This window comes from Harmonia axyridis, chromosome 2 (assembly GCF_914767665.1).
Source record: "Harmonia axyridis chromosome 2, icHarAxyr1.1, whole genome shotgun sequence".
Classification (NCBI taxonomy): domain Eukaryota; kingdom Metazoa; phylum Arthropoda; class Insecta; order Coleoptera; family Coccinellidae; genus Harmonia; species Harmonia axyridis.
In genome coordinates, this window is record NC_059502.1 from 63,625,250 (window position 1) to 63,648,097 (window position 22,848).

Below are 22,848 nucleotides of genomic sequence, written 5' to 3' on the forward strand. Positions count from 1 at the left end.
TTTGAGCATGTTTATGTGAATTATCAACAGCGAGACTAGATTCCGACAGCACAGATAAGTGAATAACTTATTATTATTTGTAATGTTTTGCTGAAAGGGTAGATACAACAGAAAGCTAATACAAATATAGTGGGTTTTCAACGTCTGTTAATTAATTACAAGGAAATAGCATCATGGCATGCAGACAATTTTTCAATTGCAGAAAAAGTACCCTCTCGAGCAAGACTCGAACTTGCAACCACTGAATCACTAGTCCAGTGCTCTACCCCTGAGCTACCGAGGAAGTTGAAAATCCTAACCATATTCGAGGAACCCCTTCTCCCAGAATCAAATGTTGGTAGTATGTACACCTTACGAACTATATGGTTCGCAAAGGTTTTTAGGAAGTCAATGCTAGAAAGGAAACTATTCACTGTCAGTGATCATCACGACTCTATTGACCTTTCCTTCAGCGTCGTGGATAGTGACAGTGAATAGGTTTCTTTCTAGCATCTATCAAAAAACCCTTGTGAATTTTATAGTTCGTCAAGTGTACATACTACCATAGTATAAGGAAAGGATTCCTTATACTATGATACTACTAACAATTGATTCTGGGAGAAGTGGAACCTTGTATATAGGGTTAGAATATATCATACATCGATCATCTCATTTTACAGAAAATCCTATCCTTTCATTCTTGATATAATATTATTATTGTCAGGTGAATAAATTCTTTTTTCTAAAATACTTGTGTAAATCTGCTAAAGACACAAGAGTGGTGAAACAGCTATATTGGAGAAAATCTTCCATTTTTTAGTACCAAATCAACTTACCTCGTTCATTGCATCTGTAAGTAATTTTCTAGCATGAATTTCCTGTCCTTGTCCCATTGAAATCGATTTGCATCTAAATTCTAACCTTTTCGCCAACTGCTCTATGTAAGGCGTGGGATCAGACCCGGTGCTCAAGAAACATATCATCGGAGTTAAGGACCTCGATTCTATATACATTGTTTCGAAGTTCAATAACATGGGCTCCGAAAACCTTGTACCCATAGATTGAGCAATGTATTTTTTACTCTGGACCATTATTCTATCAGGACACCATGCTCTGAAATCAAAAATAAAAAGAATTTAAACCTCCATTTATGTATGTTGATGACCTTTATGTTTCCACCTTATGAGCAGCAGTTTTCTGAAGGTGTCCAGGGAGCCGTAACTCAGAGGGAAAGGTGCTTCCTCAGGAGCATCCTTGTCGAACCAAACTTTCCAAAGTTTCTCATTTTCTGTTACCTGAACGAGAATCCAAAAATTATATATAAAATACTTTCTGAAGAGTTGGTTCTAGTGGACGAATTCTAAGTAACTCAATGCTAGTCTACATACATGCTGTGCTGTACATTCTAGGGTAATAATACTAAATGTAATAAATTATGTACATCGATTAACTTTTAATAAAAAAAATAAAAATTGGCAGCCTGTAAATTTATTCAAAATGCAAAATAATCGTTTCCTACCACCAGGATAGCTCTAGCTCAAATATAAGAAATGATCTTACCTGTTGTAAGATATACTGGAACTGCCTCAAGCTAGAGAGCTGCACTATGTTGAGCCACGTCAAATCGGTTATCCATCGAGCTGGCTTGTCAGGACAAGCCTTCAAATCGAGAGCAGCGCCACCCTTAATGAAATTCTGAAACTCTTCCATTGTGATGTGTATCCTTTCCAAGTCGATTTTCAACACCAGTAATAGAACGAACATGTATTTGTGTTGCTCATATAGACCTCGAGATTTGTATTTGAAAATCTCGTATGTCAAGTAATCGTTAATATGCAGTATTCTTTTGCTCGTTACTGGACTCTTATCGGACCTAGCCAGCGAGATGTCGAATCGTTCCAAGAACTGCACCAGAGATGTTTGGTACATGTAGTTCACCATCGCCATACTGACTACTATGAAATAGAGCACACTTCCTCTGGTCGCTACCGGCCTGAACACAGGAATTTTTTTAAATTCGCTACAATTTTTAATCAGGTTTTGTTGAAAATTAGGATTGTTTTCAAACTGTCATAGAACGGTTAATTTTCCGACAAAACAATTATGGTTCTGGAACCGATCTATCCCAATCTTAACTACAATATATTTTAGGCGGAAATTCAAGAGATGAAATTCAAGATATAAAGATGTTAAAATTTTTATTGCTGTTATATTTTTTACGAAATTTTGTTATTCGTTTTTATGTGAATGTACCGTATTTCTGTACTACCTGAACTCCTCTCTGGCTGCATTGATTTTTATTTCTGTTGTCCTGGCTACAGCCAGTTGTTCTTTAACTTCAGCAGCAGTATTTTTCGTGGTATTGAGAACCTCAATTACTGAAACATCGTCAAGAAGAGAACCCTGTATCGTTGTTAGTTTATAAAGAAGATTCTGCTCTAGTTCTCTCATTTTTCTCCTATTGGCTGTTACTTCGATAATGAGATTTGTTTTCTCAGTCTCCAGTTCTTTCTTCTCTGTCATGATGACGCGACCCAACAACTGATCTTCTAAGCCTGAGAAATTATGTAGAATAGTATTCAGAGGGTTCAATAAATATCTTTCAGATTAACAAAAATATGTTCAACTCTATATCAGCTTTAGGATATCACCATAAACAAGTCTACTATACAAGTGAACGGATTCATTGAAGCAGTGCCCCCTAACAAAGCAAGATCCAGATTTACGCAATAGTATAAAAGTGATGAGATTATCAGATTTTGAATGTATTGGTGCCAAAGCAGTATTTTTGCGAGAAGAAGGGTGGACATACACAAGAATTGCAGAAAGGTTTGGAGTTTCCCATACAAGTGTGTCCAGAATGTTGCAACGATTCAGGGAGATAGGTATGAATGTCTGAAGACCAGGACAGGGTAAATCACGGGTAACAACTGCCATTCAAGAACGTTACTTGAGAGTTTCTTCGTTGAGACAACGGTTTGCAACTGCTCGCCTCCTTCAAAATCAGCTTGAGCAAACTCATGGGTTGCAAATTAGCACTCAGACAATAAGAAATCGCCTCAGAGAATATGATTTAAGGCCTCGTGTCGCGGCAAGAGGCCCAGCTCTTACCCCAGCCCATCGAAGGGCGCGTTTGGATTTTACGAGAGAGCAGATCCATTGGGAAGAGGCTGATTGGGAAAGATTTCTCTCCACAGACGAGTCTAGATTCTGCCTCTACCATTGTGATCGACGTTCCCTTGTATACAGACGTCCACATGAAAGATATGCTTAGTGCAATTTCCTGAATACTACTGGTTTCGGGGGAGGATCGATTATGGTATGAGGTGGAATATCTTTGACTGCTCGCACAGGCCTAATGGTCGTTGATAATGGAGCTATGAATGCTGATAGGTATATAAGGAACATTATTGAAGAGCATGTAGTACCATTTGACCCATACATTGGTGAAAATTTCGTTTTTATGGACGATAATGCCAGACCTCATCGTGCGCGCATCGTTCAGGAGTACCTTGAAGAGGTTGAAGTCTCTCGAACGGAATGGCCAGCAAGAAGACCAGTTCTCAATTCGATTGAGCAGGTTTGGGACAACCTCAATAGAAGGCTGAGAAATTCAGAAAATCATCCAGCTACTCTTAATGACTTAGGAATCCAACTCAGACAAATCTGGGAAGGATTAGATCAGAACATTTTAAGATCACTAATTTTGAGTATGAACCGTCGTTGCTGAGCTGTAATTAACGCAAGGGGTGGAAATACCAAGTATTAAATCACTTATCAGCATTCCAGTATTTTGAAAATTGTTTATTCCTCTTCTTTCACATAAGATTCGGTGAAATCCTGAATTTTTCTTCCATTTAATGTGTCTTGTTTCGTTCAAAACCTTCCCGAGAGAACATGAAAAATAAATTATGAAGTCAATGTAGAGTTAACTTTCATTAAAATTGAGATTTTCAGAATGTGCGTTAATTTTTTTGCGCAGTGCACTTGAAAAATTAACTTTGAAATTTTACCTTTAATTGTGACTGTGAAGTCGATCATCGAAGTTCTTGCGAAAATTTCTGGCGTGTACGAAGGGTTTGCCAACTTGGTCGTGATATAGAGTCTGAAGTCTTTGTGCACGTCTACTTCCTTATCTCCCACTTTTACCTTGAATGTTGTCCCGATTTTGATGTAGTTTTTTTCGAGTACATGATCTAAGACGGGATCAAGTTCCTCAGCTATGTCTTCAATTATTATAGGATACCCAATGGATATGGAATCTTCTAAGTGATTTCTATTCGGAAGAAGAATAATCCCTTTTCGATGATTTATTCAATAATATAGGTAGTATGATTAATACAACTAAATTTTCAGATTGGAAAGGATATTTTTGAAGGGTAGGAATACCTGAAATATTTATGTCCCAGTGTTGTTACAACCAGTTGGTTTTTTTGTTCCTTATTTTTTATCCAAATTTTGCCTTGGTTTTGTGGATCGATTAGAAGTGGATATCTTGAAGCTTTCGTTACTATAATACCATTCTGAATAGAAAGCTCATCGTTTGGTAATCCTTCAAGGTTCCATTCTCCTATCTTGAAGAAATAATAATATTGATACTGAGTAAATAAATCGTTCTTGGAATTTATGAAAGTCATTTGTATTGCTTAACAAATCCACTTGGAGTTAGAGACTAATGTGTCAAAATATTTGGATATTTACCGGAGAAAAACAAGCGGTACGCCTTCTTAAGAAGAAGAAGAATATGTCAAGTCAATTGGAATTTTCGTAGAATTATTTTGTTATATGAGTTTTGGCTTTAGTATTGAAAGCAGAAATTTCAGATTCAGAAATATTTTGATTTTCTCTTCTCGGGTAAGAAGTGAAATAACTGAAAAAAATATTCATATTGTAACTTTCAATAGTTTGCTGTCAAATAATATGGTCCTTCTTATTGGTATCATCCATCACATAAAAACCATTTATTGAGATCTTTCACATCAATTCAATTCAAAACTAAGGATTATCATTGAGAATACTTACTGTAGCGTTATCTGTCAAACTCTCAATTACACTAAGTGTTGAAGTTACGGGAATTTTTTTGCCGATAAGCATATCCAACCAAGACGCCTGCATCAGCGAGCGGAATTCTTGATTGAAAGGCCCAGAGTATCCCAGGAAACCAACGAGTAGGACAATATCTCCTACGAGCCTCTCCGTTTCTGCCTTGAAATGAGCCAGTTGATCGGTCCATCTGATTCTTTCCCCGGATAAGCCACTTATCAAAGCGGTGGCTGCATCCATCTTATTCTTCACTTTCATGGCATCATCGAAGACTATCTATAAGGACAAACCGTAATGTATTCAGACATTACTCGTTATAATCGTTCAGCTGATCAATTTTTGGAAACAAAAAACTTTTTTGGATCATTCCTGACATTTGTTTCAGGAGTGTGGAAGCTTATGGCTTATGAGGGGGTCTCAAATATTACATCTGAAGGGTGTTTTTTTTTAGAGCTATAGAACTTTAAATTGCAATAAAACAACGATGGATTATTCGATTGACATGAATTTTATTTATCCGCAAGATAATCTTGTGGCATTACATTTTAAATATGACTTCTGGCATATGACCGCCACGGCTGGCTCGGATGTAGTCCAATCTGGACGTCCAATTTTCGATGACTTTTTCCAACATTTGTGGCCGTTTATCGGCAATAACACGGCGAATGTTGTCTTCCAAATGCTCAAGGGTTTGTGGCTTATCCGCATAGACCAATGACTTTACATAGCCCCACAGAAAGTAGTCTAGCGGTGTTGAATCACAAGATCTTGCAGGCCAATTCACTGGTCCAAAACGTGAAATTAGGCGGTCACCAAACGTGTCTTTCAATAAATCGATTGTGGCACGAGATGTGTGACATGTTGCGCCGTCTTGTTGGAACCACAGCTCCTGGACATCATGGTTGTTCAATTCAGGAATGAAAAAGTTAGTTATCATGGCTCTATACCGATCACCATTGACTGTAACGTTCTGGCCATCATCGTTTTTGAAGAAGTACGGACCAATGATTCCACCAGCCCATAAAGCGCATCAAACAGTCAGTTTTTCTGGATGTACCGGTGTTTCGACATACACTTGAGGATTAGCTTCACTCCAAATGCGGTAGTTTTGTTTGTTGACGTAGCCATGCAACCAGAAGTGCGCTTCATCGCTAAACAAAATAAAATGGACGTAGTGCGCGATACGTATTCCGCACAGAACCATTATTTCCGAAATGAAATTGCACTATTTGCAGGAGTTGTTTAGGCGTGAGTCTATTCATGATGAATTGCCAAACCAAACAGAGAATAAATCACTTGAAGGTTGTTAAATCGGTTGCCATCTTGAACAGTAATGCCAACTTAAAGTTATATACCTCGAAAAAAAACACCCGTTATATCGAAAAATGTGGCAGTTGGTCTTGGTGCAACAAGTCTGATATATCTTTATACAGCCTTTGAGATATCAGTTATTTTGTACTTTTAGAGAATCTTATCCACAACATCATATTGTTCAGAATATCGTAATATTCAATTCACAACTCAATTTCAATTTCATTATACCTTCCACTATGAATCGACTGAACTGTTTTGCTCTCTTCAAATATAAATAAAAGATTACCTGTTTATGAGCCATGGCCTCTTCGTATAGCGTCTGGCACTGCCTAACCTCGCTTTCTTTACTGGCTAGCAATTCCATCGCAGAATCTAATTCCGCTTGGGCTATCGATAATTTCGCTTGCTGTATTGCTAGATTGGTCTTGAATTTTGAAGAAACTTAATAAGGAGGAGATGAATTCGAGCTTAGATTGCCTACCTTGAGGGGCAAAACTTCTTTGTTTACTTCGTAAAACGATGCCATAGCTATAGTCCAGGATACCAAACCAGCAACATTTCCGCATGCTGTCTTTGCATTTTCATAGGTGTACAGTTCATTTTCCAAGTAGGGTACAACCAGATCGACGATTTCGGCGTTGATGGTATCCTTTGGGTATTCCTGGAGCTTACTGAGAAATCTCGTATCTGCCATAACCTCAAAAAAAAACAAATTAAGTTCATTCATCGTGAAAATGAAACATATAACCTCCTTTTAAATTATGTCTTCATAAGGAATTCATCCTGACAACGAACTCATTTTGAAGAAGATACAAAAGAAAAAAGAAAAAGAAGTACAATTTCCAAGTGAGTAATAATATCATACGATATTAATCTATCTGGTTAATGTATCAGCAAAATGCCATCAACATAACCATTGTCAAACAGAAGATTTCCACGCTATTACTTAGGAATCATAATCGAAAGTAACCCAAGGAGAATGCATGTCATCGAGGGAGAGTAGCGAGAGAGTTGGGTTACTTTCGATTATGATTCCTACGTTATAGCTTGGAAACCTTCTGTTTGACAATGGTTATGTTGATGGCATTTTGCTGATACATTAACCATATAGATAATTAATATCGTATGATATTATTACTCACTTGGAAATTGTACTTCTTTTTCTTTTTTCTTTTTTCTTTTGTATTTTCTTCATTCATTACTAAGTATCAGCCATTTTATTCATTTTGTATTCTATAAACATTATCCGGTGTTCAGAAAAAAAGGAACAAATGAATATTATTGCTATAGGTTACAATGTGATGATTTGAAACAATTTTGAAACATACTCAAGAAGATTTAGGACACGAAGCGAAAAGTTGCAAATGCTTAAAGGCTTATACAGAAATATTTTGATGAAAAAGCTTGAGCGTTTTGCATAGAATGAAGTTCTAAGACTCTTCAAAATATTTGAGGTGAAAAAATTTGAAGGTGAAAAAATTGGAGGTTGGATAATAATCCTACTTCAAAGGTAATAGGAGAATCAGTAGGTCAGTCATCTAAGTATTTTTTTGAAATATTCGAATTAAAGTTTCATTAGATTGTAACAAACCCTCAAGGATTCGTTCCAGGATGCTTGAAGGAATCGTCTTTCATTATCCGGCTTCACAGGGTCTAACCTCTTCTTGAAATATATCAGCACTACATCCATAATTAGCGTGATGAGGTAAGGTGGTTTTCCCAGTTTTCGCACAGTTGCTATATCTGCTGCCTTGATGGTCTGAAAAAATATTCATAAAATCACAACCAAATTATTATTGAAAAAACATATAAATTGAAAAAGCCATGAAAGACGAGACAAAAACAAAGAGACAAAAAAAAATAATACTGTCTCCAAATTTCATAGTTTTGTAATTTTTTCAAAAAATACTGCAAATATCATTGAATAACTTTTTATTGATTCAGTTTCAGACAGCATGTTAACTCATTGAAGTAGAAAATTATTCGCTTCCGAAACTTGTATAGTCTCGATGTTAGCTAAGAATGACTACATTCAGTTGAGAATAATCAACAATTATTCATTAGTAGTACGAATAATGTTTTTAGTAGCATTTTACTATTTGTGTTACATCAATGGACTAGTTTTCATTTTTTGTTAAGAATTAATTCTAACAATTTAAGTAAAATGAAACAAAAATGTGGAAGAATCATTGGAATATCTCTAGAAATGAAAAAGTTATGGGACTTTGAAGTTGCGCTTGGAAGAATAATTTCATAATACGCAGCGTCTAGTGTGTGATGTCACGCCACTTACACGAGATGACTGGTATTCGCAGAGTGCTTACAAATTCATTGGTGTACAATCACTTGTGCCGTTCGTGTCGTGTTTTGTTCGTTACACGATGGCTGAAATAAAAAAAAATCCTACAAATATTGTATTGCGCCTATGTGTGCAAGCACGACAATTGAAAACCCCAATAAATTGTTTTTTCATGTACAAAATGACATGAATCAAAGGAAGAAGTGGTGCAAATTAATGAGGTGTGACTTAATTGGACCTAGAACTACTTCATATGTGTGTGAAGATCATTTTGATGTAAGAACCTATCAGTACTAGCTGTCTATTTCTGATAATAAAAATACTAAGGTTTAAGTTGGTTTGAAATGAGTTATTGAGTAAAAATAACTTTGTCCTTTCACGAAGCCTTCACCATTATGGTGACATAAAAACAAAACTCGAGTTAAAACTACACTGTACAACTACAAACGGCGCGAAAGCCTTGGCGCGGATAAGTATTTAAACGTAATTTATGGTGTAGCGATCACAGGCAAGTGGCGTGACGTCACAGATGAGTCGGAGACCAAAGAAGTTCCGCGCTAAAATACGTAAATTTAATAATCTATTTCTCAGTCATTTATTGATGGATTTTCAAAATTTTTTCACTGATTTATCAGTTTTGCTCTATATTTTAATTCTATCGTGTCAAATATAGTATTATCAACATCACTAAACTAGTCCATTGCCATTTGAACATCAATTCTGATTCATGAATCAGAAGATACGTTCTGAAACATGAGTTTATGAATTCAATGAATTTTTTTCCATCGTTTTTTTTTCAATAATCGTAGTTAATCTTCCATGGAACCCTGATGATGACTCAGATGAGAACGGATCGGGTTCTTACATCAATATATCATTTATACTGAAATACCACTCATCATATTTAGAAGCAGCTTATATAAGTTGCTTGCTGTCGGTATCGTCATAAGTTGTGTATTATAGTTCTTTTGGTATTGATACCATTTTAGGCTTTTTGTGTTATTTCTTTGATTAAAGACTCCTAATATAGCACTGTCTCAAGTCCCAATACCACTTTGATGTCTGCAGGTCTGTCACCTCTCATCTGCCAATGTTTTTTGTACTTTTTCGACTTTTGCTCTTTGGTACAAATGTAGTGGTTTGTACTAATTTCTTTTAGGGATTTATTTGATTCGAAAGCTTTTCTCTAGCCTAGAAAATATCAGTTTTAAGTAACTAAATTCTTTACCAACAATGCAGCTTCTGCGGCTTCCAGAGCAGGTTTCGCCATCAACAGTTTCTGCTCCGCTTCTTCCTGATCCGCACTTATAGCAATAACAAGGGTTTCCGCTTTGTCCTTGACTACCGCAGCATCTTCTTTGATCTTATTCGCGATCTGTGAGGCTGCCAACACTTCATTCAGAACCTATTAATAATTAAAACGTTATCAGAAGACAAGGATTCTGAAAGAGCAGTAAAACCTTATCCGCGGCTTCTGTTGCTACATTCACTTCGACTTCTTTCAGTTTGAGTTCTTCTTTAAGTTCGTCCACATTTTCTTGTGCTTCTACAAGTTTCGTAAGACCTATTTTGACCCTGTCAGCTAAAGTGTTGATTTCGTCAAACTTCTCTTGGTAGAAAATTTTGTAGGTATTGAGGAAAGAAGTATAAGTTTTTGGGGTTACGAAAACCCTGCGACGAAATCTGAAAGTATCAAGAAAATATAAAAAATGTTTCATCAGTAACCATATAATATATACTTTATACGTTTGTGTTGGAGGAATATTTTGTTACATTTAAGAAAACATATGGACATTGTGATTTTTCTGTTATAAATGGTACAAATTTAGTTTTTCTTAACTGTTACTTGCGATCAAAACATAATATTCTTCATGTTATGCTCAAAAACAACGTTGTATGATACTGAACGGTTAAGAGCGGTGCAGAATTTTTTGCCGCAGTTCACACTGTGCAGAATGATTCCACATACTGATAGATTAATTAAACCGGGCCTTAGTTTTCACTATGGAAACCCCTACAATACTGTAGTCGAAGTCTATTTTGAACTAAAACGATTCGATTGCAGCATTTCAATTTTTATTCCTTGCATGTTTACTGGCTATTTCTTTCCGAAATTCGAGGCTTTATTGTCAAAAACTGTTTATACATGCATGATTCAAAGTATTGTCCATCGCTGGCCACTACTTTCTTCCATCTTTCGGGCAGCGTACAAATCCCGCGTTGAAAAAACTGTTCATCTTTTGAAGAGATCCACGAATCGATACAATTTTCACTTTTTCATAAGACCGGAAGTGCTAGTCAGCCAGGCCGTTCATTGATAGAAACAACTAATACTCTTGCAACGTCTGGAGAATATGGTGAGTCGGGTAAGACTTTGCATTTCAACGTTTCCAAGTATGTCTTGACTACTTTCGCAACGTTCGCGACATCAATTCAATTCAATAAATTGAATTGATGTCTTGACTACTTTCGCAATATGAGGTCGAATATTGTCATGCTGTAAAATCACATTATAATGTGATTTTAACAACTCATAATACACTATGCTGAGCTGGTTTGGTTTTCTACGCTTGGAATTATGGACTCATTTTTTCGCCTCCAGTCACAATGCGATGCAGAAATCTCTTCCGTCTTTGCCTTGCAAGCAGCTGTTCACCAGCAAACAAACGCCGTTCAACATCTCTGGGCTTCAACTCGTACAGCACCCAATTTCCTTGTTTCTGAATGATTCTGAATGACTTTCAGGTGTTTGGAAATGGCTTGTTCTGTCACTTTTAATAATCCTGCCAATTCTTGTTGCGTTTGACTCGAATCTTAATCAATTAATGACTCCAATTCTGCATCTTTGAAAATCTTCTCTCGTCCACCACCATGCTGGTCTTGGACGTCAAAATCACCGTTCTTGAAGCGTTGATTTCACTCTCGGCACGTTATTTCACTGATAGGGGCCTCACTCTAGGCATTTGAGAGCATTTGACGAGCCTGAAAATTGATATCTCCCGCAAATGACGTGAATTTGGCTCGTAAGCTGACAGGTTTAATCGAGAAATACTCCATGATGCAGAAACAAATCGACTAATATTTCGATGGCGTTATGTTAACAAATACCTAAGCTTATTTTATAACATCTATTATCTATTTATTTCTACCACCACTTACAGCTACAACCATTCAGTGCAAAACAGCTTAACCAAAGTTGTACACTTAATAATATTCCAGACTTGTAATTAAATCTCACCTCTGAAAATACGAATTACATATTTCCGCTACTCCATCTTGTATTTCACCCATGGCGATAACCAGATTTTCTTTCACTTCAGGAACAGCAACCATTGGAAAATCTTTCAGGAAATGACTCGAAACTTCAATCAGTGCAGCTTTCGGCCATCTCGAAAACCAGTTGATGGTACACCCAGAAATCAATCCCGGAAATTTCAGCGCACGGCTTCTGAATTTCTCGCCAACCTAGAGAGATAATCAGAATTCTTTCGATGATTGAAGAAGGCCTACTGCCCGATTCATCTCGTCTAAAGACGCTGTTCCATAGTGAAACACAATATTTTCAATGCAACCACTATTGAAAAGTATAATAAACATAATTATATCCATTTACCTTTTCCTACAATCGTGTTTGTCAAGTTTTTTCATTCACACGCTTTCCGAACAGAAGGAGTATTCAAACGAAAAAAATTAACTGATCAGTTCGTTAGAAGTACAGTTTGAATGTTTTTTTTTGAGGTTTGTATGACTTTGTACAAATATCCCTAACTTTTCCTTTGTGTTTATCAGGGAATGTCTCGGTAATAACTTCAGAAAGTGAAACAATACTCACAGGAGAAAAACACAATACAACATGCAGATTCGAAACAGCTCTCGTTATGAAGAATTCGTAGAGATTCTCAACAGTCGGTGGTGTCTTCGGTTGTATCTTCTTGAGGATTGGTATCAGTTCTGATTGAATCTCATCTATTTCGTCCTTCGGAAAGAGATTTGCGATCTCTCCCGAGCTGAGAATGTTGTTCATGCTCTCCAGAAATGTTTCGTCTTTTATGTCGTTGTCGGTGAAAATGAAGGAGATGCCCTGGCCGTCTAAGCCAGCTACTCTGTATAAATATTTCAGGTCTTCCATTAGATTTCCAATGTTATATGACCTAGAAATAGGTAAATCAATGATGAAACCTGAAAATTTAGATCCTAATTTATGTAGGATCCTGTTATTGTTCCCTGTGAATAATTGAGATGGTCAACAGGATGCTTGGAGACCTATCAGTTTCTTCAAGTGTCGAGGGCATGACAGTTTCAATGAATTTACAGGGAACGAACTGTTATTGTACATCTAATGTAAAAAGGATGTGTAATTCTTCGGGGTGTCGAAGATGTGTCATGTCGGTTGAAAATCTTAAGAGACTTACTGGGGTTGGGAAAGTTCGAGAACAAGACGGTTGTACTAGATGTGTCACATCTGTGTATCAGGTTCTAGTCCTTCGAGAACGTTCGATTTCCAGGAATCCGCGAAGATCTTTGTGAGCGGTACGGCAAAACTCTTATTGGACTAGGGGATGGTATTTTCCCTAAGGGTGTGGTCAAGCCGGGAGGAAGCAAGGATATTCAGAGTGGACGGGGTAAGTTGCGGTCAGGGGACGAAGTAAGTTCGAGTCGAGAGTCAGTTCTAGTTAAGTCGAAGACGAGTAAAGTTCAAGTTCGGTCTAAGTCGAAGTAAGAGTAAGTTCTGTCGGTTGAAACTTAAGACGTAAGAAGAAAAGACGGTTCGCAGACTAGATTAAGACGAGTCGCGAACAAATCAAAGACGAGACGACCGAAACTTGTAATAAGACAAAGACGTGAAATATCGAAGACGTTTCGAGTGATTAACTCTCGAGTTAAAGAGGAAATTCAGTACCGTATAACCTGTGTTTGCACTGTATAAGTGTGGCTTTGTAAATAGATGTAAATAATTCAAAAGAGTTTAATTATTACAAATCTGACAAAGTCACGGAGAAAAAGACGAAAGGCCAGGTAATCGAATCATATCTCTAGACGATCGATTAACCAAGCCTACATTTATATGTAGTAGGTATACTAGAAAGTGAATCCATAAATGTTCCGAAGGTTGACTTTCCCGATGTCATGAAAGTACGTCCTTGATAGTCGAGGAGACAAGATTTAGATTAGATTTAATTGAGGAGGTTCTGTCTCACTGCGACCTAATGGTGTATTGTGTATCTGCAGCTCGCCTCTGAATTCCAGAGTTCGAATGAAGTCCAGTATCTGGGATGGCTCAAGAAGGCTAATTCCTCACTTCTACAAGTATCTTGTGATGGCGAGGCATTTCGTCACCAGGGGATCCGTAGTTTTTTCATCCTCCTCACAGCATCTGCACTCATTATTTTTTGCTACACCTATTCTCATGAGTTATTTCCTAAGGCGACAATGCCCTGTGGAAATGCATTGGGGAAGTGTGGTGTATTCTTGCTAAGATACAGATACTTCTTGGATCTGTGTCAAAGTTTCAAAGAAACTTTCGTTTTTTCCTTCTCCTGAAACTTGTAGGTACATATGCCTATTTCACAGAAAGGTTCCGGGCCAATGGAAGAAGTTTGTGTTCATTTTCTGGCAAGTGTGCATGCCTCTTCATTGCCTCTAATGCCCGAATGGCCGGAAACCCAGACTAAGAAGACCTTGTTATTCTTGCCTATCGCACTTCCATGTTTTGACTTGTATTCACAGCCAAAGCTGGCCCGAAAGTTCCTGAACTATCTTCGGAGTACCTACCATCAACTATCTAGCACGATATTGCGTTAGTAACTACATATCAAGTAATTTATGTGTGATATGATATGATGGTGATCAGGACCCGCTCTAGCGTTTCTGCCACCCCGGCAAAAATAAAAGTCATACAAATTCAGTTGGTACGTCTTCTGGTGATTTCATGATTGAATTATCAAGGTACTTATTTTGTGAATATCAATGAGTACCCTTCAAGAATAAGTGTATTCGATATATGACATGGATAAGGATAACGAAAATACTTTGTTCAGTTCTTCAATTGCTCATAATTATTAATGACCAAATTTTGAGAATCGATTAATTTATGTAGGCTTGGTTAATCGATCGTCTAGAGGTTTGATTCGATTACCTGGCCTTTCGTCTTTTTCTCCGTGACTTTGTTGGATTTGTAATAATTGAATTCTTTTCAATTATTTACATTTATTTACAAAGCCTCACTTATACAGTACAATCACAGTATTGAGGAGATCCTAATTACGGCTTAATTACAAGTTTCTCACTACGGTACTGAATTTCGTCTTTAACTCTAGTTTTAATTACTCGAGTCGTTTTCGATAATTCACGTCTTCTTCTTATTACAAGTTTCGGTCGTCTCGTCTTTAACTGGTTCGCGACTCGTCTTAATCTAGTCCGCGAACCGTCTTTTCGCCTTACGTCTTAAGTTTCAACCGACTGAACTTACTCTTACTTCGACTTAGACCGAACTTGTACTTTACTCGTCTTCGACTTAACTCGAACTGACTCTCGACTCCACTTACTTCGTCCCCTGACCGCAACTTACCCCGTCCACTCTGAATATCCTTCCCTTCTTCCGGCTTGACCACACCCTTAGAGAGAGTACCATCCCCTAGTCCAATAAGAATTTTGCCGTACCGCCCACAAAGATCTTCGCGGATTCCTGGAAATCGAATATTCTCGAAGGACTAGAACCTGATACACAGATGTGACACATCTGGTACAACCGTCTTGTTCTCGAACTTTCCCAACCCCAGTAAGTCTCTTAAGATTTACAACCGGCATGACACATCTTCGACACCCCGAAGAATAACACATCCTTTTTACATTATATGTAAAATAACAATTTGTTCCCTGTAAATTCATTGAAACTGTCATGCCCTCGACACTTGAAGAAACTAATAGGTCTCTAAGCATCCTGTTGACCATCTCAAGTACAAATAGGGAACAATAACTGGATCCTTCATTTATGACACATAACATTTCGCAAAAATAACGCGTCAAAGATATTTGGTTGAAGAAAACATATATTTGGATTGATTTAGGAAGCTATCGATGCTCTCACCTTGTTAGTTGAAGTTGAAAACTCTTATAGAGTGCAATGAAAGAGGCAAGTCTGGTTAAACTTTGCTTTCCTGAGCCACCAACGCCAACCAATAGTGCATTTCCCCTAGAAGTTCTAATTATTCTGGATATTGTAAGCAGATTAATCATAGCGTCATCGAAGAAAACCAAGTCCATAGAGGCCCCACGGATGGATTCATTGTACAATTCCATGAACACTAAAAACATTATCATGTACGATTATTTTAAGAATTATTAATTGGGAATTTCTCTTCATCGTTATCGTTTCACATTATTATATCGATATCTCTAGTACTTAACCATATACAGTGTGGTCCAACAAAAACTTAACAACTCGATTTTTGGGATTTAAAATGAAAATGTGAAAAATCGCCCGGACTCGTCAATTTCTGATTCGAGGGGAACTTCTCATCTTCGCATCCCCGTAACTGCAAACCCCTAATGAGACATATTACTGAAATTTCACTTCAAAATTTCCATCAATAACAAAATGACAGATAAAATAGCGGAGGAGTACAACTATTGAATATATTTGCAGAGCGACTTGGAGATTTGCACGCTAAATCCCATGGTTCCGAGTGAATTTTCCAAACCTGTATAACAATGCTCTGGTCTTTCAATGTCTAAGAAAGATAAGATATTCTCACATCTACGAAACCGATCTTGGTGTTCTCTAATATTAAATTTCTCAAAAACTTTTACGATCTAGTAAATATTCTCAACTCACTATATAATCTATCTTTAACGAATTCCCTGGAAGGTATTTCCTCATAAACTTTCGGTATTACAATAACATAATCGTCCGGTTCGTCTCCCGTTGTTTCTGGAGGATCTCTCAAGAAATCTGCCCAAAATGTATCTTCTTCAGGTATACTACTCACGACTCCAGCTAACGCTGATGTTGCATTTGTGATCATATTTTCAGAGAACCATTTTTTGTCAGTGCTGTCGATAAACCTGTAAGGTTGAAATAGCGGTTAATAGAATTTATTCAGAATAAAGTATACCCAAAGTCACTTGAAGGAAGCCAGAATATTCCGATTATACAAGGGTTGTCTAAGTTTCCAGAAATTCTTTTGGATCCAGTGAAATTATTGCCTTACATTACTTTCAAATAAATCCCGGTATTTAGCAGATCGCGTATTCACTTCAAAGGGACACCTGGCCAAGCGTTTTTATGAACTATTTCAAGTTACTTTGAATATATGTACTATACTAGAGCAATTAATCTATCAAAAAAGTATCTACTCAGTAAATTTCTGTTTCTAAATTTTACAGCTTTGTTTTCAAAACATTCCCTGAGTAATTATAACGATTCTGTGAATGAGAGAGGATGGTTACTACAACACCTTCAGCAGAATTATATAAAGGGCGTTTCAACGAAAATTGCCCCTAGCTCAGAATTCAGAAGACGAGGTTCCATCATGAGTTAGTTCCGAAAAAACCACCCATCATCATGGCCAAGTTTCTCAAGAAATAGATACTCTATGTTCTGGAAATAAGATGAATATTTTTCCCTTTTTCAGCTGCAATATATTAGATATTAGTTTCTTGGAGAGCTAAACTCATTTCCTGAAAAGTTGAAAGTGGGTTTTGGCGATTGAATATTGCTCTCCCTAAGGGCCTAAGTAATCCTATACGTCCTCAATTGTATTCATGTCTGGTGAGTTTGCTAGCCAGTTCATTCTCTGGATATTGTTCTCTTGAAGAATGTTTTGAAGCCTTCGTGAGGCGTTATTATCCTGATAAATGAAATGATACACAAATTTGTTGCGCAGATGAACAATGATTGGTTCAATTATGTTTTCTACGTAGATGGCACCAGGCATTGTTCGTTCAACGATAATGAAAGGGGTACGGCGACCGAACATTATACCCCCCATCATATTATAGATCCGCCTAGAAAGGGTACAACTTCCTTGGCGAAATTGAGTCGCTATAGTCTGCCTGGACCTCTCCAAACCCTTCCTCGTCGACTATAACTTTGTGAACCGAATCGTGAAAAAAGTACGTTGCGACATTGCGGTGAAGGCCAGTCTTGGTGGTGTTCTGTCCATTGCCGACAGGTAGCTCTATGTTCGGGTGATAGCAGAGGTACTATTAAAGGTCTTATGCCCTCAAATTTGAGGAATACAACCGTCCCTCATGGTACTGGTTGAGACAACCCAACTATAGGTTCTCAAAAAATTACTTCGAAGGGCTGTTACAGATACCGTTCGATAACTCCGAGAAAAATTTGTGATAAAATAGTCTTCCCTTGCAGATGTTACTCTGGGTCGACCAGGCACCGTTCTCTAGCAACGCTGCCGGTTTTCAGGAGAAGGGCCTCTACGCGTCTTACTGATCACATCATGACGATGTGTGTATATGTATATGGAATCGCTCACCTATCAGAGATTACTCTGTTACATTCGTGTTTCCATAATTTCAGTAACTGGTCAGTATTCTCACATTCTCCAGATTTCACGTTCAACATTCCTTGCCATATTCTGGAGAGATCACGTAAATTGAAGACATAATGGAATTTGGCCGGAGTTGGTAACATTTTGGTTTTTGTTTGTTGCCATATTGTGCGGGTGAGAGGAACTAACATCTCAACTAGGTCTACTACATTTTGATCGAACCGTTCTGGACAGAAATAGCCGCAAGCAATTTTTTCTGGAACAAATATATTATTCATAAGCGAAAAAATCTTACAAATGATACATGATGGATTGATATTCATTTCACTTAAATAATCACTAATTTCCTGATAAGCCTGGTAAGCATTCCACACAGAAAACACTGTCAGAGCTAACCAGACTGAGGTGAAAACTGACAATGAAGATCAAAGAATCAAAAATAGCGTATACCCAATAACATGTAAAGATGGCAGATCTTATATTGAGGAGACTAAATGCCCCCTGAACATAAGCGTCAAAGAGCATCAAAAGGTAGCTCGATTGGGTGAAACAGATGAATCCAGGCTAGTCCAACATGCCTGTGATGAAGATTATTGGATGAGATGGGATGAGGCTTACATAATATCAAAGGAAGAAAGATCGAAAAAGAAGTAACTTATAGAAGCAGCCTTCATGGCTATCACTTTTTTCAGATGTGAATGGATCTGGTATCTGAACTCCAGCATAGTAATACATTTTCAATTGTTAATCACCACCCCTTCCATATCATAAGACAAAAATGATTCTCCCGGTGTCATCTACATGACTAAATAGGTTTGTCCGGTATAAAATGAAACACCCTGTATGTACTTACGAAATATCAGGTCCATTGAAGCTACGCTAGGAAGCGTACAATTGAAGATGCAAAATTGTCGTTTCAACCGATGTGGTATATCATTTCTTCCGCCTCCTGGATGTATCATTGCACTAAGGAACAACACATCTACTATAGTTGAGAAATCTCCAGGCTTATCCAGGCTATAAAATCCTGAAAATTGTAGTCAAGATCAACTATCGCTACTAAACAGACCTTCAATTCTTGTATCCTACAACAATAAAGTTGCGGGATGCAACAACAACATATTCTGGCAAAATAAAACACACGAAACAAAAAAAAAGGTTTTTAATTGAAATGATAATAAGATCTCCATAAAAAGATAAAGAAACAACTGAAGAATTGAATGACATAATAAGGAAAGCAGGTAATAGATCAACATGAAATGAAAAATAAGGAAGGATAGAACAATCAGGAGAAAGCTGATGGAGAACGCAACACGAATATTATTGATAACAAGATATTTTTACCTCCACATTCCATGAGCTGTCTGACAATTTCATTTGTGATCTGGTCTCCCCAATCGTTGATTACAGGCATGTTGATGTCGTCAATAAAAATTGAAAGTGTTTTTCCAGCTGGAGGTCCATATGTTGTTCCAACTCTCTTGTCAACGTAGGACTCTATAATTCTCTGAAGGAAATGAACTTTTGACTAAATAATTTTTGTCTTCTCTTTTGGTTTACCTGAACCATATTGGGTGTTGTTGCTGAAGAAAAATTGAAACTCTTGCTCAGAGCGTAATCCACGTTGAACGTCGACATATAACCTTTTATCATTACCGTTTTTGCTGTACCTTGTTCACCTAAAATATTCGATTTATCAAATTCAAGAAAAAAATTAACAATTTGTTCTCATCAGAACATTCAGTTGAGTTTTTATTTGATTGTCTGTATTCAGATATACACTGCGCAAAAAAATTAACGCACATTCTGAAAATCTCAATTATAATGAAAGTTAACTCTACATTGACTTTATAACTTATTTTTTATGTTCTCTCGGGAAGGTTTTGAACGAAACAAGACACATTAAATGGAAGAAAAATTCAGGATTTCACCGAATCTTATGCGAAAGAAGAGAAATAAACAATTTTCAAAATACTGGAATGCTGATAAGTGATTTAATACTTGGTATTTCCACCCCTTGCTCGGCAACGACGGTTCATACTCAAAATGAGTGATCTTAAAATGTTCTGATCTAATCCTTTCCAGATTTCTCTGAGTTGGATTCCTAAGTCATTAAGAGTAGCTGGATGATTTTCTGAATTTATCAGCCTTCTATTGAGGTTGTCCCAAACCTGCTCAACCGAATTGAGATCTGGACTTCTTGCTGGCCATTTCATTCGAGAGACTTCAACCTCTTCAAGGTACGATGCGCGCACGATGGGGTCTGGCATTATCGTCCATAAAAATGATATTTTCACCAATGTATGGGGCAAATGGCACTACATGCTCTTCAAGAATGTTCCTTATATACCTATCAGCATTCATAGCTCCATTATCAACGACCACTAGGTCTGTGCGAGCAGTCAAAGATATTCCACCCCATACCATAATCGATTCTCCCCCGAAACCAGTAGGATTCAGGAAATTGCACTGAGCATATCTTTCATGTGGACGTCTGTATACAAGGAAACGTCGATCACAATGGTAGAGGCAGAATCTAGACTCATCTGTGAAGAGAACTCTTTCCCAATCAGCCTCTTCCCAATGGATATGCTCTCTCGCAAAATCCAAACGCACCCTTCGATGGGCTGGGTTAAGAGCTGGGCCTCTTGCCCCGACACTAGGCCTTAAATTATATTCTCTGAGGCGCTTTCTTATTGTCTGAGTGCTAATTTGCACCCCATGAGTTTGCTCAAGCTGATTTTGAAGGAGGCGAGCGGTTGCAAACCGTTGTCTAAACGAAGAAACTCTCAAGTAACGTTCTTGAATGGCAGTTGTTATTCGTGGTCTACCCTGTCCTGGTCCCCGGACATTCATATCTGTCTCCCTGAATTGCTGCAGCATTCTGGACACACTTGTATTGAAACTCCAAACCTTTCTGCAATTCTTGTGTATGTCCACCCTTCTTCTCGCAAAACTACCGCTTGGGCACATTCCTCTTGAGTCAAATTGCGTGTTTCGCGTTACATAGCGACCGAGTGTGAAAAATCAAACGAAAGAAAAACTATTGATCACTAGAATTGATCGAGAACAACTGATTTCAGAATGGAGCCAATACAGTCAAAATCTGATAATCTATTCTTTTTTTATTCCTTCTGGAAAAAAAACATCTGTATTGAAGAAAAACGTTGAAAGTGGATGACATCTGCATGCATAATTCTGATAAAAATAATTATCATTGAGAACACCTTCAGTTGTAGAATAAATTTGAGATTTCCATAATGTACGTTAATTTTTTTGCGCAGTGTATTAGAAAATAATGGTTCTAACTTCTGTATATTGATAATAAGGAAGATGATTTGATGGCATGCAGGCAATGATCAATTACGGAAAAAGTACCTCCTCAAGCGGGTCTCGAACCCCCTGCCTCCGAATCACCAGTCCAGTGGTCTCACCAACTGAGCTACCGAGGGAGTTGAAAGTTCCAACCGCATATCGAGGAACCGCTCGAACATTGTTTACATGCCATCATATCATTTTCCTCATTCAGATATATACCTATTAGTAAAACTGACTTTCGTTGTTTAGCAATGGTGCTTATCAAGAAATTGGTTCGAACATTGTCCACATTTGGCACTAGTATTGACGTGAATTCTAAAATACTATCCGAAGGATAAATGAACGGTTCCACCCTTTCAGACCAGTGCTGCCATCTGCCGGTATCAGTGTTCACTAAAAACTCGAAGATCGTTTCATTATCTCCGCATTTGGGCCAATCTAAATTCGATGGATGTGTCGTAACAAACAATTCCATCTTTATTCTATCTTCGAGTTCTAAAAGAGCCCCTAGTGACCACATTAGAGCGAAGAGGAAGAGGCGTTCTAACTGCTTATCTGTCCAGCTTCCTGTAAAAATAAAATATTTTTGTTGAATGTGATTCTAATCTTTTTATCAAATTCATCATTACAATAATGGAGCAGAAAACTGTATTAATGACTTCTATACAGGGTGTATCAGTTCAATCGTTAAACATTTAATGGGATATTTAATGGGTTGTACTGATTCGGAAAAATGTATATTATATACCTCTATCTCGATCCCTAAGAGAGATACAGGATGTTGAAGTTTAGAAGAAATAATCATTTTTATGCAATAGCTTCCATAAAAAACTTGAATTCAAACGAAATTTAGCATGACTACTCTGCTCCCTAAGGGCTATTTAATGAAGATATTTTCGATTTTCGGGGAACACCAGTGGTGTGCAATTCGGTCACATCTAAAGTATTTCGAAGAAAAAAGTATACCGCCGTTTTTTTGAAGGTATGAATGAAGCAATATGGAACTGCTTGTTCGATTTGGAGAATAATTTGCTTTTACCGAACAAAATTCGAAATTCCAGATCCAGAGATAATTAGGTTTTTCGAAAGACGTTCTAACTCGAAATTGGCTACAAATTCATAATTAAGTCAGCTACGAATTGAATTCAGTAATGCAATCCAAAAGACCTTTTTCGACGGTAAACCGTCCGGATAGTTAATGGATGGCCTTGTTCTCCTAATCACCCATCAGCCAAAGATTGGTCTCTAGGGGCCATAAGTCTTATTATTATTATTTGAACTGGGGTCGTTTTGGTTCGGTAAGCCTTCCGGGAACTACGACAATACAGATCTTTTGTCCTCTACGCTACTCATTCATAGAAACCCAAGGAGGTCGTCAATGACGTT

General features: G+C 37.5%; 1 protein-coding gene across 3 annotated transcripts in view; it reads right to left on the bottom strand.

Annotated features, from left to right (window-relative positions):
• LOC123673800 (dynein axonemal heavy chain 8-like) overlaps positions 1–22,848 on the bottom strand; it is an 80,857-nt gene that overhangs the window by 7,358 nt on the left and 50,651 nt on the right. Inside the window, exons 40-60 of one of the 3 annotated variants that reach the window (XM_045608481.1) lie at positions 21,682–22,029; positions 19,705–19,823; positions 19,489–19,651; positions 18,998–19,171; positions 18,130–18,400; positions 16,470–16,699; positions 15,723–15,939; positions 12,468–12,786; positions 11,874–12,100; positions 10,096–10,318; positions 9,864–10,040; positions 7,928–8,095; positions 6,818–7,033; positions 6,623–6,760; positions 5,002–5,298; positions 4,369–4,553; positions 3,993–4,255; positions 2,249–2,534; positions 1,540–1,972; positions 1,159–1,274; positions 816–1,092 (exon numbers count right to left, since the gene is read on the bottom strand). In XM_045608481.1, the coding sequence (XP_045464437.1) occupies positions 816–1,092; positions 1,159–1,274; positions 1,540–1,972; positions 2,249–2,534; positions 3,993–4,255; positions 4,369–4,553; positions 5,002–5,298; positions 6,623–6,760; positions 6,818–7,033; positions 7,928–8,095; positions 9,864–10,040; positions 10,096–10,318; positions 11,874–12,100; positions 12,468–12,786; positions 15,723–15,939; positions 16,470–16,699; positions 18,130–18,400; positions 18,998–19,171; positions 19,489–19,651; positions 19,705–19,823; positions 21,682–22,029 (4,847 nt within the window). Of the gene's footprint in view, positions 1–815; positions 1,093–1,158; positions 1,275–1,539; positions 1,973–2,248; positions 2,535–3,992; positions 4,256–4,368; positions 4,554–5,001; positions 5,299–6,622; positions 6,761–6,817; positions 7,034–7,927; positions 8,096–9,863; positions 10,041–10,095; positions 10,319–11,873; positions 12,101–12,467; positions 12,787–15,722; positions 15,940–16,469; positions 16,700–18,129; positions 18,401–18,997; positions 19,172–19,488; positions 19,652–19,704; positions 19,824–21,681; positions 22,030–22,848 lie in introns of those variants that run through there. The other 2 variants (XM_045608482.1, XM_045608483.1) reach the window with 2 other exon arrangements.